Below are 27,646 nucleotides of genomic sequence, written 5' to 3' on the forward strand. Positions count from 1 at the left end.
TTTGTTCAACACCGGTATCTAATGCAGTAGTGGCACATATTGTCAGTGTTGTGTTTTTCTAAAGAATTCCTTAACTAGCCTCTTCCTTTTAAATATGCGAAAAGATCCTTTAGTGATTCCCAGATTAGAGAAATGTTAATGAGATACTAAGATCTACCCTTATAACTAGATTAGTTTTCTTTTTAATGAATCCAGTTTAACAAAGAATTTAGAAAAGGTTGCCTGAAGTTCATATTTTAGACACACTAACAACAGTAGACCTCTGACAGATAAGCAGTAGTTAAGGTATTGGTGTTCCCAGCTATCCACTGTGCTCTTCTGTCAAAAATGATCGTTGCTGTAGTGAAACTTGTGAAATAAAACATGTAGCCACACTTGGCTGTTGCAGTTCAACATATGGCATTGCTGCCTTTAATTATCAGTAGAGTTAGCTTTGCACTAAGGGATTGTGAAGGAGAACAAGTAAAGTATGTTCTCTTTTGTCTGTTTCTGTGAGGGAGTGGGAACAGGGAGTGCAGGAGCAGTAACAAACTCTTGAAGGTAGTAATATGTTACCTAACTGCAGATGTTTGCTCGGTGAACAGGAACCCTTAATTTTCAAAAAGCTTGCCATTCGATATTATTTAACGTTCTTCAAATCTGACTGTTCGTTTTAGTGCCTTGTAAACCTAAATTTATCATTCTTGCATATTTTTTTCCTAGTGGCTTGTGTTCTAATACAGCTAGTCTTTTTCTTATTTCTTTTTCTAAATAAAAGTTCATAATATCTTTTAAGAATATTTTCCATAGCATGACTCAACACCGTACACTTGTCTGAACAAGCTACGTTAACTGGAGAATACTGAGCCATAGTTGTATTAGATATTTACAAAGCACAAGATATTAATACTGATGTCGTCTTTTAACTTATTATTATCAGGCCATGGATTAATAGAGGTGTCTTTTAAAGCAGTTTGTGCATTAAAGCAATAGGATAAATGACTTCATATTAATGGTAGATTGATGTTTTCTATTTATAGCATATAAAGAACAACAAGGACACAAACAAATATGAAGGCTGGCCAGAAGTTGTTGAGATGGAAGGCTGCATCCCTCAGAAGCAAGACTAAAATAAAACAAAAGGAAAGAATGTGGAATAAAATGCACTTTCTGCTATTATTAGGGAGAGGGCTATGAAGGAAACTGTACTGTAAATAATATTTTTAAAGCATGCAACCATCTTGTCGGTGTGGGCATGAGCACTGACATTTTGAATATTGGAATTATTTATTGCTGACACACATAGCAATTTGTAAATATGTCCAAAAAAAAGGAAACATCAAATCATTTCTAAGCAGGTTTCCTAAAAGCACAGCATTTAGTTTGCCTAAAGTAAATAATATCTCTTAGATCAACTGGCTAATAAATTCCATATACCAATGATAAACAAACAGATCCTGACAGATGTTGTACTGTCCTCTAACAGCGTAACGTTGCTGTGAGTATGTAACCTTTGTGGAATATGTAGATTTTAGTGATAAGTTTATGAAGAGCTTTAATTTTTTTTTTTTATTTTCTGCCTCTTTAAATGGCAACATCACTTTTTATTAAAGCTATTTGGTTATTCTAATACCAAGTGCTCCAGAAATGTATTTTGCAGTCTCCTACCAAAACCTAGTAATCAATAAAGGAAGAATACATGCTACAGAAGTACTGATACTGATGAGAAGCACAATATAAATTATTTTTATTAAGGGAAGAACAACAGTAAATATTTAAATAGTGTATGTGATATTTAAAAACAGGTTGGAAGAATTTGTATTTAACTTGGAAATAGTGTTTACTTTATAGAAGAGACTTGGCATGTTAAGCGAGAGTACTATAGCTATCTTGTACAATTTTTGTACAACTGCCTAACCAACAATTCTACCTACGGCTGGTCAGCAATACTAGCTAGTCGTGTAATAAACATGCATAATGGAATGCCTTCCCATTTTAATTCTAGCACCAGGAATAAATTTCCTATTGCAAAGAGCATATTAGAGAGCAGGCTGTCTTCTAGTAAGAACTGATTCAGGGTATGCAATTATGCAACTTTACCACCTGTGTTACATCTAATGTGACCTGAAGTAATTTGTACCTACAGTGAGATGTTAGAGAAAGCATTATATCTTAGGTTGTGCATTGTATGGCATTCAGACTTGATGGATGATGATATCTTCACCGTTTTCTTTAATGGAAAAAAATGGACCAAACTGAAGTGGCCTTATTCTTTAGCTCATATCAGTGCTATCAGAAAATCCTTTCTACAGAAACTTCTGTTTCTTTTAGTAGGGCCAACCTGAATTTTTACTGAAACTAAATTAGATGGTATAGTTGACAGTGCTGATATTCACTGAGTAAGAACTGACACAGAATTGGGTGTAATCTGTTGGAGCTTTGTTTACGTGGTCAGTTTTGGTAAAATGGTCAAGAACTCTTACCAAATACCAGCGGATGAAAGAAACAGGACTTTTCAGGAATCAGTGTGAATTGTAAACAGTGCCACTCAAAATACTATTATTGTCAATGTCTTCTGAGACAAATTTAATTGTTTGCACTAAAAATTTCAAGCAATATTGGAAACAATTATTTTGTCATTTAGTTCAAATAAATAACCTGTGATATCAGAGTGAGACTGCATTTTGAGTTGTTCTCTATGATTAACTAGCTTGTTAAATAATGTGATTTTTCCCTCAAGTTTAATGTAGAGCAGCAATAAATGCACCTTATACAGTGAAACTGTATTTTTGTTGTTGTTGTTGTTCAGGAGGAAGTGTCAAAACCATGGAGATATTTATCATCAAGTAAAATAAAAGTTTCCCTTTCTGTTAATTGGAAAATAACTTTTATTTCTTAATGTTAGGTTATTCTGGAAAACTCACTGTATAAGCCCTGGAATTTTAACATAAAGTTACATTTTTATGTTGGTGAATATTCCAGTATTGGTTATGCTGTTGTCCGAAATAGTATTGAAAGAATTGTGAAGATGCAGTACTTGGCAGGGCTTAAGAGAAGAACCATTTGTCTGCATTAATAGTTTCCCTGAACTATTGCCTTCGTTCTTTTGATTCTGAATGCCAATAAGTATATGTGTCATCTTTCAAGCTACAAAGTTCAGATTTCCTCTACAAAATAAGTGGAGAGGAAACAGAACTAAAACCAGACCTCTTTAGCCCTAATGAATGTCCTTTTAACTTGTACTCTTTTTTTTTCTTTTTTAGCAATCAGAATAAAGTAAATACATTCTGACTCTTTAACCCCTTATTTGCACCTGCCACAACACTTTTTGCAACTGATTTTAAAGCAATGAAATGGTAGTTACATTTTGTAATATTTTGTAACCATTCTTAAATCATTTGATTCTTGTCGTTTTGATCTTTTTTAACGTTTCTTCCTCTTCCCTCGTTCAGTGACCCACTTCTAGGCAGCTGCATCATCTCATTGTTCTGTTTAAAAGACTCTCTAAATGTGTAAGACAAACTCATACTGGAGTGGCCATGCAAATGGGGCCTTGTTGCTCTTTGCTTGTCCGTCATCCTGGTCTGTTGACTTGCCACAAGTTCTAGTCATGCCATCTCTTCTCTTCTGTCCTGAGCGTGTTATTTGCTGCATCTCCCTATTGAGGTAAACTTTCTGATGCTTACTCTTAAGAAGCAAGACTCTTTAGTTCATTTAAGTTTAAAAAAAAAAAAAAAAAAAACAAAAAACAAAAAGCCCAAAGATCACTTACTTCTCCAGCCTGTCAGGTGTCTCCCGGCCGGTGCTAAGAAGTTATCCACTGTGAGAGTGAAGATATTTTATACAGGCAGCTTTATGTGAAACTGCCTCTGTGTGTTAAAGATCCAGGATGCGTATTTTCCTGCCCAAAGTAATGAGAACACTTGCAGCATGTTACTAGTAAATCTTGGACTTGTTGAGGACAGGAGAGTCAAGGAAGGAAAGAGAAAGATGCAGGTGATGTTTACCTTAAAAAGTATAGCTGTTAGAAGTTAGGGGGAGGATGCAAAAAGGATGCAACTTAATCCATCTGAAGATTTCTTCTTTGTAAACCACAGCTCTCAATTGCTGCACTAGTGTTGCTTTATATGGACAATATGATCCCTAAGAAAGAAGGTGAAGGGGGTATCTGCATTGGCTTGTCTTTCCTGATACTAGCATCTTTCCCGATTAAACTTTCTTCTTGAAAGACTGGAGGCTTTGACAGCCTTAGTTTCCTGAGTGCTCGTTCAGGAAAAAGCTCCCCTTTGCTTGGCGTGTTTTGGTTTCCAGCCTTACTGTGGCACTTACTGCCCTCAAGCAGAGATATGACTAGTAAACACTTGGTGTCTACATAATGTCTCTTAAACTGTTTGGATTACCTGCAGTACTGAGTTTTCAAGAATGAGTATATTAAATAAAATAAGGCCAATATCAGGTGGGTAAATTCAGCAGGGGAAATAAAATAGCAATGCTGCCAACACACATTGTTGCATTTCCTGTGTACAAATGGGAAGGAGCACAGTCCCTCCCTAGACTGTCTATGACTAGGGTGGAGCACAGAATGGAAACAGCTGGGAAAGTTTCCCAGCATCCCAGAGTATCATGCCAAATTGTAATGTTAAATCCTAGATCTACAGGTGATACTGTAATGGAAATTTCTGTGACTACACCTGTTCAAAATGTCGGGCTCTTAGTAAAGGACTAGTATTAGCCACGTATTTTATTTAGATTGAGATTAAGAAGTTGCCCTTCCTCATCCAACCTGATTATGCAGTGAAACAACAGTCTAAGGCTGTGGTTCTGTTGATCTTACTGGCTTTGGGCCATGCTTGCTTTGGGCTACTGTCAATGCAAAGGGAGACCTGATTGGTGTGAATACCTAGGAAGGGATTTTTTTACTGAAGAAATCCCCATCTGTTCTACTTCTGTAAAGCCAAGCTAAGTCCACACTGTATGCTAGGCACAAGGGGCCTGGCTAGGAAAATTGAAAAGGAGACCTGGAAGACCAGATGGGAACTCTGAAGCCAAAGTAGGAAGGTGCAAAACCAGCTCTTGAACTAGTAAGTGATACCACAAGGTGACAGTAGCTTCTGGTACTGTACCTGAGCTGAGGCCTCTGCTCCTAGGTCTCCAAGGAGTGTGCCAAATGGGGCTAACTCCAGGGCTCAGCCCCCTCCTGCTGCTGCCTCCCTGGAGGAGCAGCTGCATGTCTGCTTGAGCGAAAATACAAAATACAAAGAATGACAACAGAGAAGGTGATCTAATTGAGAGGTTTCAGTGCATTTCTGATTATCTCATCACTGTCCACAGAACCAGACTAGATTAAAACCTTTTGTATTTCTTACTCTCTGCTTCTGTTCCTTTCAGCCTTACAAATATGTTCTAATACATCCTTCATCGAGGCAGGTTTAAAAAAAAAAAAAAAAAAAAAAGGAATATTTTTCCAACCTGTTTTTAAGCTCTACAAACAGATTCCCTAGATGTCTCTTCCTGTTCTCAACTATCCTTCTAGACAGGTTTTGTAATATAACAGCCAAATCTTTGCTGAAAATCAAGGAGTGTTACTTCTGTCTCCAGTTCACATTGATAATTGATCACTTTCCTCCTAATTGCTAAAAGGTATTTTTATGTTCTTCTTAGCCCTATCTTTTCTGTTCTAGAAGGTGTAGCCCTTTAATCTTGCTTTTATCCTTTTTACATCTCTTATTCTTGTAATCATCTGTACCCTCAAAAATGTCTATTCCCTCCTTAGGGTGTTGGCCATAGCAGGATACAGCTATAGCATCACTGATAGGAGAAAAAAAGGCGTTCCTAGCTGAGAAGGAATCATGTCTCCTCTGAATGTGATGGATGGTGGTGGAAGGGAGTGCTGTCTTCTGTGGAACGTAGTCTGCAGATGTTTTTTCCTACCGTAATGCTGCAGCAGTTCCCTCTGGCTAATTATCTTCCTCGACCTTGAATATATCACCATCGTCTTTATCAGTACAGCATTATGTTCCCAGATCTTGGCAGCTGAATCATTGCTCTGAACTGGAAAACTTGGTGGATAGTGCCTTAATTTATGGCTTTTATATCTAACCCTTCATAGATACCTCTAAAGCACCTCACACATATGGCACAATGCAGAAAACTATATCTTGACTTAAGTTTTGTAATGCGTTAATAAATGAAATGAACACAGTCTACTTATTCAGGGCATGCACTTTCTCCTGTATGTGTGTATGTAGGGGAAGGGATCTGTGTAGAGCACTGCAATAGTCCAGCCACATTGTGTACAATGTAAAAACTGCACAGAAATCACTCCATCCTCCACAATAAATTTCTGATCCCTGGCAGTATCCCAAAGCAGCTGTTTAATTCTGTTTCTCTTGTAGATCTTGCACTACAATGCAAAGGGTTTAGATCAGTTTCTTAGCATTGCAATTATTGAGCAATAAGGAAATGGAAAAAACACTGAACCCAATCAATATTTCAAGGTAGTTTAACTGGACAAAATTTTGTTACTCCAAAAAAAAAAAAAAAATTCCAGAGTAGAATACTGTTCTGTCTTACTTTAGTGTTTAGTCTTGAGTGACCAAAAGCAAGGAGGGCGGCTTAAAGAGGGTAGCTGCAGTTGTATGACTGTAAAATCCTAGATCGATGGAAAAAGTGCCTGCCCTGAAGCACCAACCCTTTTTACTGTATGTGGTTTGTTTATTTTCCCGAGAGTTCTCCTATACTGGTACTTAACATTGTGAGACGTAATTTAACATTATGAGATCATAAAATTTCTACAGGTAGTTGTATCATTGGATAATCCCAAAAGTTTAGTTCTACTTAAATCTCTTACAAGTCACTAAGATGGATCTATTTCACTAGCTGCTTTATCTGCAGAACATGTGTCAAACATTCAGAAGGCCAGTGATCGTTGCTCTGTGCTTTTTTCTTTTTTTCTTTTTTTCTTTTCACCAGCAACCTGGAGTTTTCAATGCCAAGAAGTGTAAAGCCACAGTGTGACAGTATTTTGACTTTGACAGCGCTGGCAGCTCAAGGAGTTACTACTCTTGGTCAACCCACTGGATTCTTATTGCTGTGTCCTTGCTCTAATTTGCTTGTTCCATACTGGGCCAAATCTAAGGTTTGTAGAGTATTACTGTGAACTATAATCACTACGCTGATCCACAGGCTGGGGTGAGGGCAGGGGATGATAGGCACAGTGACAACTCGCAACCAAACTGGCAGGCAAAGACAGGCCACCATGAAGCTACAGCCTAAAGCTTCAAAAATATAAAATGTAATGACTTAGGTCTTTAAGTTTCCAGTGACTTCTATATTTGCTCCCACTGGCACAATCAATGACTAGCAAGAAATTTTTTTAACGATCCCAATCCAATGAACACATCCAAAACTGGAACTGAATAATATCTTGACGTTGTGTCCCTCTACATGTTGATTCTCTTAATGAAATATAGATCCTCTAAAAAGTCTGCATGTTTAACATCAAAATGTTACTTAGAACCTACTGAGACACAATAGAGTGTCAAATTAATTTCTCAGATTATAGGGCAGGTTAGGCTATGCAAAAGAATGAGACATTGTTTTAGTTGTCAGTCATGTTCTTGCTTCTGACAGGAGACACAACGATCATCCTATCATTGAAAATACTGCATTCTTTTTTAACCCGTAGGATAGTGTCATGCTTTTCTCTAGAAAAAAGAAATAAGTCATGAAAAGTTTTTCATTCTCTCCCAAAACAAATGTTCAGAGCTGTGAGGAAAATGATTATATAAGTCTTGCCAATCAGAAGTTTCTGCTTTTTAGTAAAGATATTTTGATGCATACATAACTCAATATTTAAATGTAATCAAAGTTACAATATGCTGGTGATTTTTGAAGTATTAACAGGGAAAATGTGCAGCTATTTTCAAGTTAGACTGTATAGTCATAAACATAGCAAAGCTGAGATGAAAATGAAACAGCCAAACTCTGAGACAGATCCTGACCAGTTAGTCTATGATGAAGTCATATTTGTGCTTGCAGACTCAGATTCAGTAGAAGATTTCACAAGATGTGTGGCACTACCTTGTAACAAATCCCTGGATCTCTCTCCAGTTCAATTAGTGCAACTAAATTACGCGTGTGTCTCTCCATCTGTCTTAACCCTTAAAAGCTTCATTTATTACACCTCTTTGCTGAGCAAAGTGACAGCCACCCTCCATCAAAAGCAATGCATTTGCAGCCAGCCATGGGATCTGGCTCCAGCCTCAGCGACGAGTGATCCCTCGACAGTGTTATCTGGTATCTGTGAAATGAATTGCAGTGCCATGTTCCTATCACTGCATTTTCAACCGTGCAGAGCTGACACAGCAGCCAGAGGACTGATTCTCATTTCATTTTCTGCTGGGAAAACCATTAATTATTTAACAGAACTATCAGTGGAAGGAATTACACAGTTGTCAATCCGGGTAGCAGCAGACTCCGGGACAGTCATATATGTTTTAGCATAAATTATCTATAGTATTCATTTAACTTGGAATTCACAGACACCATTCCCTTCAGGATGAATTTGTCATTTGTGTGGAGGAAAAAAGTGTGTTTGACTTCCAGAAATACAAACCACAGGAGTCCGTATATAGAAAATGCAATTTTAGCCAACTGATTATTTTAGCCAACTGTGCCTGGCCTTTGAAGACAGTACTGGGATCTATTGGGGTCTAGGCTGTACCCCTTACAGCAGGGCAGGTCCAGTAGTCACTATTAGGATAGTTACTATGAGGCCGTAACTGGTGAACCACGGTTTTCAAGCTGCATGGGTTGAGAAACATGCAGTGACCAGGTTGCTAAAGCATTAGATTGGTAAGGAGGCCTGCCTTTTTTTTTTTTTTTTTAACCTAGGTCTGCCACTGCTTTAGCAAGTGACTTTGAATGAGTCATTTCCCCTCAATTTCCCCATTTTATAGACAGAGCAATACTACTGCCCCCCTTAGTTATGCTTAGTGGATGTATGGGTGTTAATCCCTATTTCTCAGTTATATATTGTTATCTATCTGAGCTATATCTGGGCTATTTATGCACTTGGCCTGTGCTGATTCATTGACAAAGGAAATTGTGAAAGCATAAAAAAACTCTAAAATTCTAAAAATTGCTATTGAAAAATCCATGCCTGAAATGTACAATAAAATCATGGTTCCATGTTCACTGTAACTGAGCTGGGGCATTCCAGATTGGCCGGCAGGACAAACTGGGTACAGTCAGGAAAGGATTCACAATTATGATTTTTGCAGGTTATCCAGAACAAAAGTAGTGTTTATTTCATCCTCATACTTCAACATATTTCAAAATGGCTTTATCTTTATAGACAAGAGGGCAAGTGACACCTGACATATGTTAAGTTAGAGGGGCTCAGACAGAAAATGCCTCATTTGGCACAAAGTTTGCCCCAGTGGAATGATCCTTCTACCTGTTTTTTTTTAACAAACTTTAGCCACCGGACTGAGTTGGTACTGTTTCAGCACTTTACATGACATAGCCATGACAATTTTTGTCTATGATGAACTTCCCTAAAATCAAGTTTGCTATCTCATGAAAGTTCATCCTTCAATGAAGTCAAGCATCTCAGCTCATTCAGAAATTGTTTCCTTTGAATGAATAGTCCTAATTGTTGCTGTTTACTTTACGCGTTTCACATACTTGTCATTCACCGAAAAGTGCTGCCCAGAACAGAGACATTTTGATAGCAATGGAGGCGTTCTCCATTTAACACACATCCTTTGACGAGCAGCCTCCAACAGGCAAGAAAAAGATGCTGTTCTTTAGTTACTGATGCATGCACGGAATAGCACGTAGATCAAAACGACCAACTGTAATGCAGTAACTCCTCTGAGTATGTCAGCACTTTACTCGATACAACTTACACAACCAATTTGCACTCATTTCTGTTTTCAAATAGGCAGATATCATTTTCACTTTAAGAAGAGGTTACAATTATCCTTTCTTCAAAAAGTAAAGTTGTGGCATTTTTTTCATAGGTTTGCTACTTTTCACAAACTGCTGCTCCATACATACAAGGACAGGGTGAAGGAACCGGACTGAGATAAGACCATTCCCCCACGCAAACGGTGAATTTCTTTCTATATTTTTCTAATCTCGCTATCTAATGGCTTATCTCAGATAAGCAAGCGAGATGTAGCTATTTTTAAAGAGAAAAGATGTATCTTGCTCCTAGAAAGTTTCAAACCTATATAAGAGTATTACAATGCTACGCCTCCAAAGTCAATAGCCTCTTCCTTGTCAGCCCCTGTGTTGGGGAGAGGGAGTCTCTACAATACCTTCAAATCTGCTGTGACCAGTAGCCCATCCCAACCCATGCTGACTCTGCAAAGCCTGAGCCCACAATCCTCTGCATATCCCTCTGACAACAGAGGGCTCAGCCTCAGGTGCCAGGTACTTTGGCACAGCCTGTGGAGACTGCGGGTTCATTCTCATTGCTCAAAGGTGGGAACACCCTGGGGCTCAGAGCTCTCTCCCTTTGCGGACTTCTACCAGAAGATGTTCTTACCACTCAGGCTTTCACAGGGAGGTTACAGACTCCTCCTGTGGTAGCTACTGGGATGATAAGCATCTTTCCCAGAGATGGCACATGCCGTGGCCTGAGAATATTCATCTTGCTTGGTCAACAGAGACAGATTGGCCAAATGTGGAGGAATGGTCCAAAAAGGAACCGACAGGTAAAGGACTTCTTGCTCACTGAATTGGTGTTCCTAAGATACTCCACATAAGACAGCAGAGTACAGAAAACACAGCAGTTTTTGTTTGATTCTTCCCAACCTAAACTTGTAATGAAGATTGACACAGGATCACCATCTTTCATGGGGAAATTAATGAAAATTAGGAAATGTATTCCTCCAAGTAACTTTGAAAACATTAACCAAAATGTCTAAGCTGGTTTCTTTCTAAAAACTGACTGCCAGCATGGAGCGTGTGCATGGATGCAACCCTAGTTCTCTTAGTGTCAACTGGAGTTCTGCCACTGACCACTGGAGCCAGAAATTCACTGTATGTAAAACAAATTTAGAAGAACAGAAAATATATGTAGAATACTAATTAATTGATCATTTAGAAAATTAAGATAAGTGTTTCTCATCACTGTGTCACAGTAAGTGTATTAGTTGCAATAGTTAAAACCACCTTGATGGTAAGAAAAATTTATGTAATAGTCTGAATAATTTCCCCCTGCACATGCAATAAAAATCAATTAAATGTTGCTACAATAGTAACAAAGATCTAACTAGTAAATGTCAAAGGCTGTAATCTTATCACATTAGTTCTGGGAACCTTTTACATAACTTGCATAATTTAAATATTTACAAAATATAAACTTTCTTGTCTTATCAAAAATATGTCTTTGCACAATTAAACAACAGAAATCCTTTCACGTGATGCTTTTTAAGCCAGGCTTTAAATCATTGCATAAAAATAAACAACATTTCATAGATGTAAAATAAAATTGAGCCAACATGGGGGAAGGAGAAAATATTATCAATAACAGTTTAAATATTTTAGTAGTGTGAGCCAATCCATAAATTACATTGTGCATTGAACTTATTTTATAAGTATGATTAGTTGGGATGCAATCTAGTGAATGTTCTAGCTTCTGCTCTTATATGAAAGAGAAAGCAATTCATGTTTTAAAATTTCTTTCACTTAATGACAAATTTCTTTGGGATGAATCTTGTATGGCATGTGGAGGGAAACTATGAAAATGATGGTGATCACCATCAAGATGGTTGAACACGGCAGTTTCTATTATACACAGTCCAGTAGTGGGGGGAAAGTTCGCTGACTAGCAAAATGTGCATTCAGATACTAAGGAAATGCCTGCAAGGGATTTTATTTCCTTCCGATACCAAGTTTCTGTCTCTCCTCAGACCTGTTCTTTGTGCATTTGAAAGACATCCTATAAAAAAAAATCTTTAAAATTTGCTATTTGGGATACCATTCATATTCACCAAACTGTGCAGTAGCCCCTCTTTTCTGGGCAACGTTTGCTCCACCTGAATGGACCATCACTTCCATCCAGGCCAGCGCTCAACTGTGTTCACACTCATTTCTGAGTACCAGATCCTTTTCTTTACATTATGCAGAAGGCTGTCTGTACAAGAAGCAGATGCTAAGCAAATGCTTCATGGTTAACAGCACGACATTCCATCTTTTTTTTTTTTTTCAGCCTGCAGAAATGAACCATCTAGTGGATCCATCTAGTCCCACTCTTAAAAATATGGAAGTAAGGATTATATCTAACAAGTCTTACATGCCCTCTTGACTCTTCAGTCTCTGGCTAACAAGATCTTGAGTTTTCTCCACTGTACGTACCAACCACCTTGATCTTCACCATGTTGTGGTTGTTAAAGACTTGGAAAGTTTAGATCTCTCCCTAGTCATGGAGCTACATATTCAAATGTGTCATCGGAAATCTTTCTTCACTGTTTTAGCTAGCTGTGTGTGCAGGCTGCTATTCACTTAATTGCTCTTTCATAAGCCAAAATGTTTAGACTACCCTTTATTTGGCAGTACGCGTCCCCCCTGAGGCTGATCCCCTGTACTCCCACATGGTAAGAATAATTACTGCCTGTGTGGCAGTTATCTGTACAAAACAGTGCAAGATGATTCGGCTGTGCTTTCTGTACTTAATCTCACTTGCAGGTATGCACGTCAGTCATGGTCTCACACCTTCGGCAGCGTACATAGCAGCACCAGACAAACTTGCATTCACATCTCTCCACATGTCTGACAACATGAGTGTTGTATCCGCGCCCACAGCAGAGGAGGTTGCAGCCATCAGGCCCCTCTGATGTGCGATTGCATTCCCTTCCCTGAGTTCCAGGGATCCCCAATTTATGATCTTCTACACAGTAATTGGGCGATTTGTTTACATACAGCAGGTCTTCCTTCTGGATTGGTATTTTTCGCTGGCTTTTTTCTTTCCTGCGTAATTTTTTTTTCAGTCTGTCTGATATCTGTATGCTGTTTTCATACTTATCCTTTAAAAAACGGCCAATCTTTTCAAAGGAGGACATTGTTTTCCAACAAGTTTTCACAGCACAGGACCCAGAAACACCATGACAACGGCAATCCACTGACATCAGCTTTGCGACAGCCTGAAAACGAAATGAGAACAACATTTGGAGGTAGCTTTCATTCATTAAGCATCCTGCCTGACATCTCCAAGCACTTAATGCTGCTGCTGCCGTTGCCATTACACCGATGGGGAAGCCAGACTGCAGGAGAACATGTTTAATGAATCAGGCTTTCAGTTCTGGACCGCCTGTGTGAGAAGCCTGATCTTCAGAAGTGCGAAGCACCTGCAGTTTACAATGGCCATAACTTGGCAATATCCAGTCATTATAATGGGAGCTTATATTTCTGGCTGGCTTTTCTTTCCAAAAGCTCCTAAATACCTGAAATGACGTGTCCTGTCTCACTCCACCCACAGCTGGTATGCAAATGCTCCTTGTGGGGAATAGCAGGAGGGGAATCATGGAAAGGATGGGTAATGGTGCATCGGTCCTAAGCTGGAAGAGATTTATGGGCATGTTTATACCATCTTTTAAGCATGCCTTGAGGCCACCATGAAGATCACTAGGCATTCAGAATACAGTCTGTGACTACAGCCACAAGAACAGCTGGAGGTGGCACCTCAGTGCTGCATGATCCCAGTGCAGAGCCTGCCAGCCACCTCTGGGAGTCCTGGTGCAGAGAGCAAGTGGTGCTCACCCCTCTGGACTGCAAGGAAACACCATTGAGGGAGCTAAGCAGAGGTGGTTTCAATTCAGGTTTTCTGGAATAAATCAGGTGCTTCTCACTTATGAGATCAAGCCTTGTTTTTGTAATTGAGGCTTACTAGTACTGTCATGGGTTTCCAGTTTGTTTTTTCATTGCATAATGGTTCTATTTAACACATTTTCATAGTTGCATTGATATCAGTTTTCACACTTTTAATATTTTACCAAAAATTATCACAGTTATTAGCAACATTAAAATGTCCTTAGATGGACTATGTTTCAATGCCTTTGCAGATTCAAGCACTGGACTGAACAACAACTACCTGACCAACAAGCAGCCTGCAGCCTGCATTAAGCTTTTAAAACATTTGACACAGTTTATATCAGAGCAAGCCCCAAAGAACTGGAATCTGTAAACAAGCAGTAACTTTCTCTATCTGGGACTGCAACTCAAATAGTCAGCAGACAATGAATGCAATGCTTCCGTCTCAAAAGTTCACAGTATACAATTGCACAGTTGGACTTGTGGCACATCTCACATTATACTCTGGAAAAGTCTATAAAAAAAAAAAAACCCATCACATGCACAAATATAGCAAAAGGACAAGGTATCATAAAATCATTTTTCATTTTACCTTTCCATTGACTGTACCACATCTTTGTAGTCATCTTGCAGATTCATATAGGCCATTGTTTAATGGTGTGGAAAGTTCATGCTGCAGTCTTCCATTTCAGCTAACTTTTCCCTCATATTTTATTTCCACAATAATGGCAATCATGAACTTATATATGGATGCGATTGTTTTAAAGGATCAGCTTTTGGGGAATGTAACAGAAAGACTGAATTTTAAATGAACTAATAGTAAGAGCAAGTTTCTCTTGAAACTTCTCATACAGCAAGACCAATACAGATGCAAATTATTCCTCTACGGATGAACAACTACTTCCCACTAAGTGGGGGGAGGCAAAGAAGACACAACTTCACATTGTTTATTAAAATTCACTCTAAACATTCACTTCCTCCACAACCTTCACAAATATTTAACAGTGTCAATCTACATCTTCCTCAAACTGCCATTTATAAAAAGGAAAGAAAAAAAAGCCCAGAAAATAAAGGCATCTAACATGCTCCTCTGGTTTTCCTAGAGAAAGTAGTGTCATTGGTGCCTGTTCTTAAGTCCTGAATCTGCAACGAGAACAAAGCCCTGAAATCCTACAGAGCCCCACTGACCCACTGCTGTTATCCATGACCAAAAATAAACTCAAAGAATCCCAGGCTGCTTATTTGTATCTCAGACAGTACAAATGTCATCCTCAAAGTTTCAGAGCTAGTCAAGGCAAGGAGCAGATAAAATGGGTTGTTTCTACCCTATGTTTTATAGTGGGACTTTTCATCATGGTAAATATGGTGACTGAAGTTTGAGACTCAGCCCAACGTGGTTAAATCCATGGATTTCAGTGGGAATGGAGGCCTCCTGGCACGTTCTGCCTGGCAGATATTGACACAAGCCCAAGCTGGTATCTGCATATAACTTGACAAACATTAGTAAAAATACACATGACCAAAGTGTTTGCTTGGAGTCACATCTTCTTTGGTGAATGAATAGCATTTATTTGTTGGTAGAGGTTACCATGAAAGACAAACAAGAAAAGCATTTAAAGAACATTAGCAAGAAATAGCAAATGTATGCCCTAACCTAAAATAGCCATTAGCCTTTAAAAACTACATCTGGTGAAATAAAGCATAAGATATTCCAAGTCCTCTGGACTGCACTTGGGACTGGAGGTTTTTCCCTATCCTGGAAGAAATAAGAATACTGGACCAAGCAGACCCTCTCCCCAGAGTACATACAGACTCTTTTCAGTGGCAAATCAATTGGCAATAATTCTTGCAGATACTCGTCTTCTCTCCTTCACAGCCTAGTTTCTCCTTAATAGAGAGATATGACCTCATGATCGTATCTTCAGAATCTATCAATAAGGAAATGACTGAGGAGCCAGAATTGCATCATTAAGGCATAATATTGATTGAGGCAAACGAGAATTTGAGATCCAAGGATAGAAAGTCTTTGTTAGAATACAGATGAGTCAATAAAATGACAAAGAAAATGGAAACACATTGCAGGAATGTAAATATTATACACAATTTACAAACAGAATGGATTTAATAATATTTTCCACTTTCTACTACTATTTATTTGTATCATAGTAAGTAACTAGAATCTCAAAGTAGTTTGAAACTACTTGTGTTATAAGTCATACAGATGTAACGCTTGCTTTCACTGCAGTATGCCAGGGTACTAATTAGGGAAGAAACAACAGGGGAAAAAGACATAACGTTGTTTTGGGAAAAAAATGTACTTCCAAGCCTGCTAGAATCAGGCACTGTAAAATCTGGATGAAGCAGAATGATACGGAATATGTCTAGGGGAGCACTGGATGTGTCTATTAGGTGTTAAGAGTGAGTTATTTTGATGTGGGCAAGTAGCCTAGCAGATGACGCTCAGAGTCTTTCTCTGAGGATGAAATTAATGAAAACCAAATGGAGGCAGAGTTTCTAAACAAGAGCAAGAACTTATGTTGGAATCTTAAGTTGGCATCAAAATATAAAAATCCAGTATATGTTAGCAGTAAACATGTTCATGTAAGATCAGATCAATGCAAGCACTGTAAATGCGGTTGAGTGTGGTTGAGATTGTCCACAGCAGTTACAAATATTTGTCTTCTTATTCTGTGTTGCTCAAACTTCTATGAGGTTTTGTTACAATCTGTTTTAAAATGATTTATGGTGTCATCACAACTGTGCAAGACCCCAGGCTATTGCTAGCCAGCTGCTAGAATTAACAAAGCAAGTTTTCAGGTTGGACTCCAACGCATTTTGGCCTGTCTCTACCAACGGCACTGGGAGCTGATATGTTGCTTTGGCTGATCACAAAACACGGCCCTGGAGCTCAAGCTGTCATGTGAGCTTTAATGAACAAATTCCCAAACATCTGGTAAAGTTTAGGGTGTTGGATCAGTTTCACAGGGGCATTTGACTGCAACCTGAGGATGTCCAAATCCAGAAGTAAAATAGAGCTTTAGAGAGACCTTTCTCTTCAGCCTGTCCTACCATGGATTTAGGTGTTCTGCTCAGTACCCTGGCTGCTGAGCCTCTCAGTGCTAGCGCCTGACCACCTTCACCCTTATATATAAGGAGCCAACTCAGATATGCACATCTAACTACACTGAACATTACATTGCCAAAGCCCTTTTACCAAGGATGATGACCATTTATCCTGGGCAGAAGAAGGAAAGAAATCTGGATCTCCCGAGGTTCCGGCTAGTTTCCTAAACTGTGGTCAACTCAGTCAAAGGATCCTTACTGTTTCAAAATTGATATAGCTTGGATTTTACAGAATCATAGAATAGCTGGGTTTGCAAGGGACCTCTGGTCCCTTTGCAAGGCATCACCTGGTCCAACTGCCCTGCTCAAGCAGGGTCACCTAGAGCATGTTGCCCAGAACCAGGTCCAGTTAGGTTTTGAATACCTCCAAGAATGGAGACTCCACAACCTCTCCGAGCAACCTGTTCCAGTATTTAACCACCCTCACAGTAAAGAAGTGTTTTCTTGTGTTTAAGTGGAAGATTTAACTATGAAATGTAGAAGTATAAAATAAGGTTTTATATGGAAATAAGAAAGGAACAAGAGAATTCTCTACATACCAGTGCCATTAGCTACTCCAAACAAACACAGAAATACTGTCCCTGGAAGACTGTTCTCACAAAATAGAATCAGGAACATGATAGTATTCATTATAAAAAGGTCACAGGACTCCAAAATATATTGCCAAACATCCTTCTTGTAAGCTCCAAGATACAAAGGTCAACTTTTCCCAACATCTTCTAGTTAAGGATTTTTAAACCACAAAAATCAAGAACTCTCCTAAACTTTACTTCAGCTAATATTGTTGTTAGAAATCCCAACTACCAACAATAAACATTCCCCTTCACTCTTGACAATAGTAAAAATGTTTACTTTATCCTACAGCTTGCCATTAAGTCACAAAATATTTATGCGTGGAAGCTGTACTAAATGCTCTGCATATTTTCTTGCAAGATTATGAGCAACAAATACACCATTACTGCAAAACCAGTGTAGCTAAAGATGTTTGGGTCCTTCAAGCTTGAAGTGCATTTTTTTTTGAAAAAAAGAAAAAGTAAAGTGTCATGAAAAAGGAACAAGCATTTATACCATGCATGCACCGAATGAGCTGGTGACAGTGTACTTCCAGAGCTTTGTTGCACAGCTCAGTATTGTGAAAAACCTGAAATCCTGAAAGGTCCTCAGGACCTTAAGGTTTCTGTTGGGCCAGATCCTATTACATTCACAATGATTGACAGCCTAGTCACAAGCATCAAGTTCGTGAAGCTATTTATAGTAAGAGGTACCAATCAATGTGAATAGTAATGGAAGATCCTACAGCTATATCAAATTAAGGATGTGAATGCCAAACCCAGAATTCACATTTCCATCCATATAACTTGGATCTAAGATAACTTGGATCCTGTCAAAAGTACTATTCAAGGAAAATGATGCCTCACTTAACTACATCCTTCAACGACTTGCACCTTTAGCTCACTGTTTGAAAATACGTAACTATGCTATCTTTGGCCGCAGTACCAGCTGAACGTATGCCTCCCCTTTGCTAGTCATTCCTGTCCCCATACCATAGGGGGCGCAACTGGCTGTGTGACCACTGTAGATGAGATCAGGGAACTGATCAAACTTTAGAGAAATAAAACCAAAAAGAAGTTTCTTTTCTGGGTGAGGTGTCCGTATTTTTGTTTGGTTGGTAGGCTTGGGTTTTTTTGTTTTTTTCATTTTCTTAGCTGCACAGTTCCCCGATATGGTTCATGGTGCAAGGCCCCAAGCAGCTGTTCCGGCACACCTGCCGGAGACAGCTTTAACACAGCACATGCAGGAATGAGTGATGAGCATGAGGATGGTGCAGAAGACCATAAGCGAGTACTAGCACTACAGACCATAGATTAGCAAGCTATAGCTGCTGCTAAGCTACACCAACCCAGAGGCAGAGGAGAGAAGAGGGTATCAAGGAGAAGGTCTGTGTAGCTGCCACCTAAACTCAGAAATCACATTCTTGTTTCTCTTTTAAGTTCCTCAGGAGCCTGGCAGTCTGCTTCCCTTCAATTTCACTGTTGCCTCAACTTGAGTAAGTGGCACTGCCTCATACCTGTCTGACTAGTTTCCAGAAATTCGGAATTTGTCCTCAGTCTCTTGGCCGAGTAGTATGATAGGAGTCTCAGTGTGTATGTAACACATTCTAATGACAAATACGGGAATTAAAATAAAAATTCATATCTGTACTGTGTATAAAAAATCATGAACTTGAAGACATACTATTTTGTGGAGAGTATAGACTCCTCCCCAAGTATCTCCCTCTACAAATGCAATAAATAACCTCTTGCTCTTTCCCTCAGGAAACAACTTACTCTCCTGTTTCCCTTATTAACATCCCCTACTACACAATACCACTGTCTTTTCTTGGACATGATTTAACTGACCGATTAATCTAATAATACTGATGTTCTCATCATATACTTAATTTTAAAGTTTGCTTCTTCTATTTCAGGCTTAAAAAAAGGCTTGTGCATCTGAAAGATTTTCTACTTTTCCCACTATATTACTTAGTTAAATATATTATATCTGCTTGCAAACCATGAAAATAGGCTTATTTTAAAATATGTTGCAATGGTACTACCTTGGCTCTTCTTATGATATGATTGACTAATATGGCTATTCCCAGTCTACAGATGACAGGAAAGTTCTTTTCAGTAAAACCCACTGATGCTGCTCCTGGCTACAGGAAATTACAGAGTTAAAATGGGGTCCAGCATGCATGATCCAAAATGAGGCCAAAACCAGAGTCCATTTTTCTTCTCTTCAGTTATAGCTGTGTCACAGAGCAGATTTACTGGGCCACAGAGAGACAATAAACACTTATGAGGTTAAAAACTCATGAGGTAAAGCAGAGAAACTAATTTTAAAGAACCAGAATCCAAGTCTCTGCCATTCCAGATGCAGGCTGTAGTCACCAGATTACAGAGTCACAGTTCTCTGTATCGGCTGTTCCTGTCCCCATTTATTGGTCCTGTCTTCATCTTCTGCAGAAGAATGGCACACGGGAATCTAGCTTCATCCACCCCCACCCTACCACTGGATGATAAGAACATTTCCTCTGCGACTGTAGGTTTGAATTGTCTTCGACTAAAGAACACCTATCTGAAGCAAGTCTCCTCTCACTTCTCTGATGAGCACCCTAACTAGCAGGCTACTTTAAAAAGGGAATGGCATTTCTATCCCATCTTTCAAAAGAAAGGTTAAATCTAGAAACATTCTTTGAATGTTTCTGCCTTCTACTCTCAGAAGATGATTCCAGGCTGTGGTTCCCAATCGGGTAATGATGCTTGATGTCAAGTGTGTCTGCTCACTCAGAGAGAATTAAAAATGCAGCTGATGATAATAACGGAACATAACAGATAATAACAGAAAAAAATCCTCATGCATCATTGTGATGAAGATACTAGATAAAGTTGATATTGGTTAAGAATAGATATTGGAGATTACTGTGACTAGTATTCCGGATCTAATTCTTATTTTGTGGATTTTATTATAAACTGTGAAGCATGTTACTCAAAAATAGCTTTTATTTCTGCTTTGAACACGTTTACTTTGAAGGTCTTAGTGTAGTTCTTGCCATTGGCCCCATTCGTACCTGCCGTCAGGGACAGGCCTCATTTGGTTAATGCCATTTCAGCAACGAAACCTAACAGGCAATTGCTCCCATTTCTTGAAACGGTAATACATACCTGCCTCCCAGCCTCATTATTGTGCAGGTTCATTGCTGCCAATCCGCTCCCATTCTTGCCCGTTATGTTCTTGAGAGGCACATCCAAGAACTTTCTGCTGAACGACATTCCATAGTGGATATCATCCGAGCAGCCGCCCCAGTGCCAGCCCTCACTGGCCGAGCCGCCGGTCTGCAGGTTGGTATCACAGGAGCACTCGGTCACGTTTCCTGCGCTGCATGATCGTGTCACAGAGTGCACCAGGCCTGCTGCTGTCACTGCATAGATAAATGCAGTCTCCTTTGTGCCTACAAAAGAATGCATGAATATGTTACTTCATAACTTCCTCTGATTAACTTCCATGACTGAGCGGTAAAAGCCAATATTATAAGCCACACTGTTATTAAAAGGGAATAGTTACAAGTCTAAAGCCATCATGGCTTGATGTGCACAGTTAAATTGTTTAAAGGAATTGTTATTCATACCTAAACAAGACTTCAGGGCCTGTTCATATGACTATGCTATTAACTGCACTGTTTCTGGCTGCTTTATATGATGTGATTTTTCGTAACTTTCTAAATTCAGTTGGGCGCTTTATTTTATTTGCCACATAAATTTTCAAGCAAACTAAGTTTCAATCAAAAAAAAAAAAAAAAGCCTTACTCTCCATGCTGCTTTTCACTATTGATACTGATTCGAATAAGAAGTTAGTTCAGATCTTAGAGGAAGAACACAAAGCTGTCATGATCCTAGGTTACTCTGGTACAGGGCCAGAACTTACCTCATGCTAAATTTAGCAAACATTGAGGTTATTCTAATTCACAAAGGTTGCAAACAGCCACAAGAATCTGAAACCAGTCAGAAATCGGCATGGCACAAGAATATTTAGGCCATGTGTTTTTCCTGTAATAAGCTAGCCATGGGAATGACAGTAGTATAAAAAGCCTTTATAGTGTTCCTATTATACCACAGAAAAATCATGGAGTTAACTGTCTGGGCCTCCTAAGCTAGCCAAATTCTCTTAGACCTGTGGCATACAGTGGCACAAATCTTGGAACAGTTTTAAGCACAGCATGCCCTCTAAGCAAACCTAAAATCAACACCTGGGCAATTAACTGCAGCTAAAATTTCCCTGTACTTATTTTCACTGTTGTCAAAACAAGTTGTTATTTCCATTCTCTAAAGTTTCTACTCATTGACAAGAAAGTTGCTGCTCATTTCTCTTCTTCATATTAGTCTCATTAGTCTGTTGTGCTGGTACCGTAATAAAATGTTTCTACAGAGCATACGAATGAAGCTTCTTGTGTAATCAGTGTCACTCATTTAAGGGTCTCTAGGAACAGATGGGAGGATTAGATGGGAGGAGTAACATGCAGTACATATGGCTACATGCAGCAGGGTAAACTATTCACAGGGTTGGGTTTCTGTTTTGTTTTGTTTCTTTTGAAAGGTGTATCACATTTTATTCCTTATTTTTATGTTTTTTGGTTAACATTTATTTCTTCACTGCGGTATTGCAGTATAAAGTGAAGATTACACAAAGATATAATGAGGTACTGCAATACTTAACGTAGTTCGCATCAGTGGTTACACTGGATTTGGCGAGCACAACACTCAAGAAACTTGCAGGACCAAGGCCTTTGAAACTGCCCTTTAATGCAAACAAAATGTCCCTATTTCAGTGTAAATTTCAGCAATTGCGCTATTAGTTCATGTAATAAAAGCCGCTTTGAACTTGCTGAGCTGAGTAATATCTAGTTGAGTGCGTGTGATATATTTTAAAGTAATTCACATAGCACTTGGTGCACTGAGCAGATTTTTACCTGCAATCCAGCGACCCTTTTGAAATGCTGTGTGTCACTGCCTGCTGATTTAGTAATTATGACATAAGTAAGGTGATAAAAATGCCAGCCAGTCTAAGAATAACAACATTTCAACACAGTTCAGGAGATCTAGGTACAGGCACTGTCATCCAAGGCTGTATTAAGTAAAAATTAAAATAACTAGCGATAATTTTGGAAAGACAATGGCAGATTTTGTCTACTCCGTGGATTTCGTGTACCTGCACGGCCCTGTCAGCCTCCCGGGGCAGCTGTGGTCGCCACCCGTCACGACGGCCCCGCTCTGCTCCGTTCGCAACGAGGACAAGGGGGACCCGCGCCCTCGGGGCCCGGCGCGTCCCGCCCGCCGGGAGCGCAGCAGCCCGCGGGTCGGGGCCGGCGCGACGCCCGGCCCGCTCCTCTCGCCGCGGCGGCGCCGGGCCGGGCGGTGCGCGGGGCCGGGCGCCCCGGGGGAGCGGCGCCCCGACGGGGGAGGCTGCGCCCCCGCCGGCGCCCCCCGCGCTCGGCCCGGCCCGGCCCGGCGGACACTCACCGCTGCTGAGCTGGTGCCCGAAGGCGGCGGCGGGGGCGGCGGCGGGGAGGCCGCGGCGGGCGGCGGGCGGCGGGCGGCAGTTCCAGCGCTCGTGGCGGAACTGGCTGCGGCACTCCTGGAGGCCGAGGCGCGCTCCCTCCCGGATGGCGGGCACCAGCTCCGGCTTCTTCTTGCACAGGTCCTTCTGGCGGCTGCTCAGCGGAGGGCTGGCGCAGCCCGGCTTCTCCGGCGCGCCGGCCGAGGCGATGCCCAGCCACCTGCAGAAGCAGCCCCCCGCCGCCCCGGCCCCCGTCAGCGCCGGGCGCCGGCCGAAGGGCAGGGCCGGGCGCGGCGCAGCCCCCCTCCCGCGCCCGGTACTCACATCCAGTTGCCGCCGGCGGCGCCGGGGCAGAGCGCCAGCAGCAGCGCTGCCCACAGCAGGCGCCGGCGCGGCCGTCCGAGGGCAGCCCCGCGCCCCATGGCCGGCGCATGGAGCCCCGCCGGGCAGCCGCCGCCCGCGGGGCCGCTGCTCGCCTCCCGGCCCGCAGGCAGGAGGGACCCAGGGAGACCGTGGCGAGTCGCTCCCCCTCACTCTGCTCTCGCCGCCGGCGGGGAGCCGGGGGAGGCAGCCCGGGCCGGCTGACGGCTCTCCCGGGGCGGCTGGTCTCGCAGGGAGGGCGGCAGGAGGGGAAGCATTGGCAGAGTTTTATTCCCTCCAAGGTGAGAAAGTTGGGTTTGATGTTTTCCCCGGGCTCCATCCCCGGCTCTGCCCCTCCCGGCCGCGCATTGGCGGCCCGGGGCCCGGGGCGGGGGCCGGGGCCGGGCCGGGGCGGGGAGCGCGGCGGGGCTGGGCGCGTCGGGGCGCCCTCGCCGCGGCGGCTCCGCGGGGCCGGGCGGCCGCGACGGGCGGCGGGAGCCCCGCAGCGCGCCGCGTCGCTGCCCCTGCCGCGGGGACCTGAGGAGGCGCCGGGGGCTGCTGCCGGCGGGGGCAGCGGGGCTTGTCCGCGCAGCCCTGTTTCCGATCAACGGGAGGGAGAGACGGCAAAGGAAGAGTACACGGATTGATAAAACACTGAAATGTTAAGAAATAACAACTTTTCCCACACCTTGTATTCAAATCCCCTAAAGCTTTAGCAATATTAACTAACCGGCCCCAGATTCAGTGTCAACATGCGTTAGGGCAGCATTCCTACAGTACTTCTAACTTCATTGAGGCTCTTTTATCAACTGCTAACTTAATAATTATTATTTATTCGTGTTAGCTATTACATTAAAACCTGATGAGCTGGCTAGCACATCAACCTGATGCCAGAGCTGAGATTGGCAGTCTCAGCTTTCAAGTCCTTTTTGATCACATTATATTTCTGCTTCCCTTTATGGGAGTGAAAAACACCTGTGTTAAAAATGATATGGATAAGATGTCAGCTCTAGAAAGGCTTTTATCTGACACACTTGTAAATTAGCGAAATGGTTCTTGTTGACTGACAAGAGCTCTAAGTGAAGAGCAAAATAAATCATCTCACCTGACAGAAGTACACTTTTAAGAGTGCAGCACATACAGAAATAATCACACAAATGTCTTGTTCACCCTCTCATTTTCCCCATCAATGTACTATTGTGAATTTAAGACTGTAGACTGTGGTATATTTAGATATATAAAATGATCTATCTCCTTCCTACTTCATGTTCATCTGCCTGCTCTTAAAGGGTCTCCATAACACCGCCAGTTCTGTGCAGATTCCATATGACCCAGGAGCTATTTTAACCTTTGAACACAGTTTGCTCCTCTGTTCTAAATCTTAGTCTGGAGAACATCTGCTTGTGGTTGCAAAGGAACTTCGTAAAGACTGAGGGAAAAGGATGGAGGACCCACTGGAACACAAGGAACTGGCCACGAAACAGGCCTAAATCAGCAAAACTATGTACGTTGTGTCAGAGAATTATCTAATTATTTCAGGACACATGGTTCATTTTATCCTCATTGCTGCTTCCTGGCTCCACCCACTAAAGTTAGTTCAAAGCCCTGATCGAACAGCAGTGTATTTCTTATGCTCTTCTTCTTGATCTGCTATGTGCATTTATCATCTATCTTGATATGATTTGTTTTTCTTCTTGGCGGTTCTTTTAACTGAGTTCTCTTCTGTATTTTTTTCCTTTTAAATTAGTTAGAGCCTTTCATCCTAAATGCTTATATATAACTTTTTTTCTCTAGAAGCTGCAGAATCTTATATTTCTAATAACAATTTACTTAATATTTAAAATAGAAAAATATTAATTTCAAAATCTCTAATCCTGTTTGTATCACATTTTATTTATCAAATCATAAATGAAATATCTCTCTGTCAGTCTGCCATGTACTGGGATCTGATTTTTTCTAGATCATTGTCCACATCTTTTGCTACAATAACCACTAAAGAGCCAGGAAAGCCCTTTGATTGTATTAACTCATGTGCAAAGTGAAGCACTTGCAATTTAGAGGGCTGTACAATTGTTGAAAAGTATAAACTGTAAGGGAGCTCTGGAGATTGTCTAGTTCAACCTCTAGCAATGACCTCTAGCAAAACATATTTTTCCATGAGCGTATGATTCAAAGACGTTTGGATTACTGTATATTTGTGTCCTAATCCCCCATCCGCCTCAACAATTTCTCTTCCCAACTATCTCCCTTAAAACTACTCCACCCTCTGCCATAACCCATAGCCCCCAAACACCTCCTGTGGCTGTTACAGGCTAGTTGCCCACCAGATCCCTTAGCTTCTTCCTTTCACCAGGCCTTCCCCTTGCCTCCTAAATTTCAGTCTTCCATTTACGTGATCTCTCTTTTTTGTTACCTCCAGCAAAACTCTCCTGTCCAGGCAAAAAGCAGCACATACAGGGGAATGTCTATTTGTCCAGAGCTATGTGTGTGCATACAGGTTGGCTGGCTACTGGTGAAGGAGGGGGAAACAAATTATTTTGCAAGCTGCAAGGTATGTGGTTTGAAAACCTGAGATGAGAACACAATATTTTGGAATCCCTTGCTGATCTGTCAGAATTTATTGAAATTCACTAAAAGATTCTAAAAGTTTCAGGATGCACTGATATTTCAACAGACTGCATGATCATATGAATAAGAATAAAAATTTTGGAGCACCAAGTTAACTGCTTGTCATCACTCTAAATTCTATTATTACTTAAAGTGAGTAGTGCTTAACTCCACAAATAGAGCTGCTGTAATTAGATTACTTACATATTAAGACAATATTCCGGTAGGGAAATCAGAATGCAAATCTTTGCAATTCTGATTCACTGGTGTGTCAGAGCTGTCTATGTTGGTAGACCATTAATTCTAGGCATTACAGACAGCACTATGAGTGTTATACAGCGACAATGAACCAGAACTCAAGCTAAGGTCAAGTGTCAAGCCTGAGTGATCAAAATTTACTATAAATCAGGGAAGATAAAATGGGCTTGTTGCTTATCTTACTTTCTCTGTCAAAGGTGGAGCTTTCTTAGGCTATTCTTTCTGAATGCTAACATTTTTCAAGTTTAAAAAGAAGACAAGAAGCTATTGTTAAAAAAAATGGAAATGTGGCTAAGTTGAGTGGTGTTTCCTGACTGGACATTTACTATTTTGCTGTTTAATTATTATTACTAATGTAATCTTGACAGAGCTGATTACAGAGGCGTATTTTTTTGGATTCACTGTTAGATAGAGAAAGCTACTATTGCGCAGAATCTGTGTGAATGAGCAGATCACTCGATAGATAATATGTTTGGAAGGCATAACTGTTATCTTTTAAAAAGAAGTCAGTGGCTAATGTTCTCATTATATTCAAAGTGTGTCATCTTATTTGCTAGATACAAAATACGTGCAAAGCTAAACGCTCTTAACTTTTCCTAAAACTGTCACCACTTTTGAAAGCTTGGTTCAAATGATGTTCCTTCTCCTGGAGCTGCAGCTGCTCAGTAGAGGCATGATAAAATCAATACAACCCAGCAAACTACACTATCTCACCTATATATAAGGGTCCTACTGATAAACCAAGTAATTAATTATCCCCATATCCTAAAATGCTGAGAGGAGATAAGCCTGTTCAACCCATCTTCTAGATAGAAAACTCTCCTGTAGTCTCTAAATCAGATTAGTCCTTCAGCTATGAAATGTATCATGTTTGGTGACCAAGCACAAACTGTATACTTTTAATTCAAGAAATATGCTTTCAATCCATCTCAATAATTAGTTGCATGATGACATTCATCAACCCTGGCAACCTGAAAAGTGCTGAGTCTATGCATTGATGAAACTGGAGCCATTTCAGCATTAGGTGCTGTCATCAAGACTTGTATACATTGGCTGTGACAAACTCCTTCTCTAAAGAGAGCAATCCAGTTGGTTCCAAATATAATGTACCAGCAGAGCCTAGAAGTAAGTGTAAAGGTCGCAACTGCTTATCTGTCAGTAGCTGGTGAATTGCTATACGTTCATGTATCAGTTAAATGTTCTGGGCAATACCCTGATACCACAGGGGTATCTCGCTTCTAACTGCACAGTTCTACACGCTGCTGGGATTGCTTGGCACTGACACTACTATGATATTGCAGCATCTACAAAATGTACCTTAGGACACTTGACCCAGCCCAGCCTTCCTGTGCCTCTTTGCTTCCCCTAGCTTCATCCCTGACCTGGAGGCAGTGCTGCTTGC

General features: G+C 40.8%; 2 protein-coding genes across 4 annotated transcripts in view; one reads left to right on the forward strand and one right to left on the reverse strand.

Moving 5' to 3' along the window:
• Positions 1-2,765, forward strand: part of FAM3C (FAM3 metabolism regulating signaling molecule C) — a 34,444-nt gene extending 31,679 nt beyond the window's left edge. For all 3 annotated transcript variants that reach the window (XM_068932267.1, XM_068932276.1, XM_009687321.2), the window contains one exon: positions 1,020-2,765. In XM_068932267.1, coding sequence (XP_068788368.1) covers positions 1,020-1,109 — 90 coding nt within the window. In that variant the 3' untranslated portion in view covers positions 1,110-2,765. The remainder of the gene's footprint in view (positions 1-1,019) is intronic.
• Positions 2,766-9,264: 6,499 nt separating this feature from the next.
• WNT16 (Wnt family member 16) lies at positions 9,265-23,735 on the reverse strand. The gene is made up of 4 exons (XM_068932290.1): positions 23,344-23,735; positions 22,983-23,239; positions 20,631-20,917; positions 9,265-13,136 (listed from the first exon to the last, which is right to left on the reverse strand). Exons 1-4 carry the CDS (start codon positions 23,439-23,441, stop codon positions 12,672-12,674), a joined length of 1,107 nt encoding a protein of 368 aa, XP_068788391.1. The 5' UTR covers positions 23,442-23,735; the 3' UTR covers positions 9,265-12,671.
• Positions 23,736-27,646: the final 3,911 nt, after the last annotated feature.

The sequence above is a fragment of the Struthio camelus genome, chromosome 1, assembly GCF_040807025.1.
Source record: "Struthio camelus isolate bStrCam1 chromosome 1, bStrCam1.hap1, whole genome shotgun sequence".
NCBI lineage: Eukaryota > Metazoa > Chordata > Aves > Struthioniformes > Struthionidae > Struthio > Struthio camelus.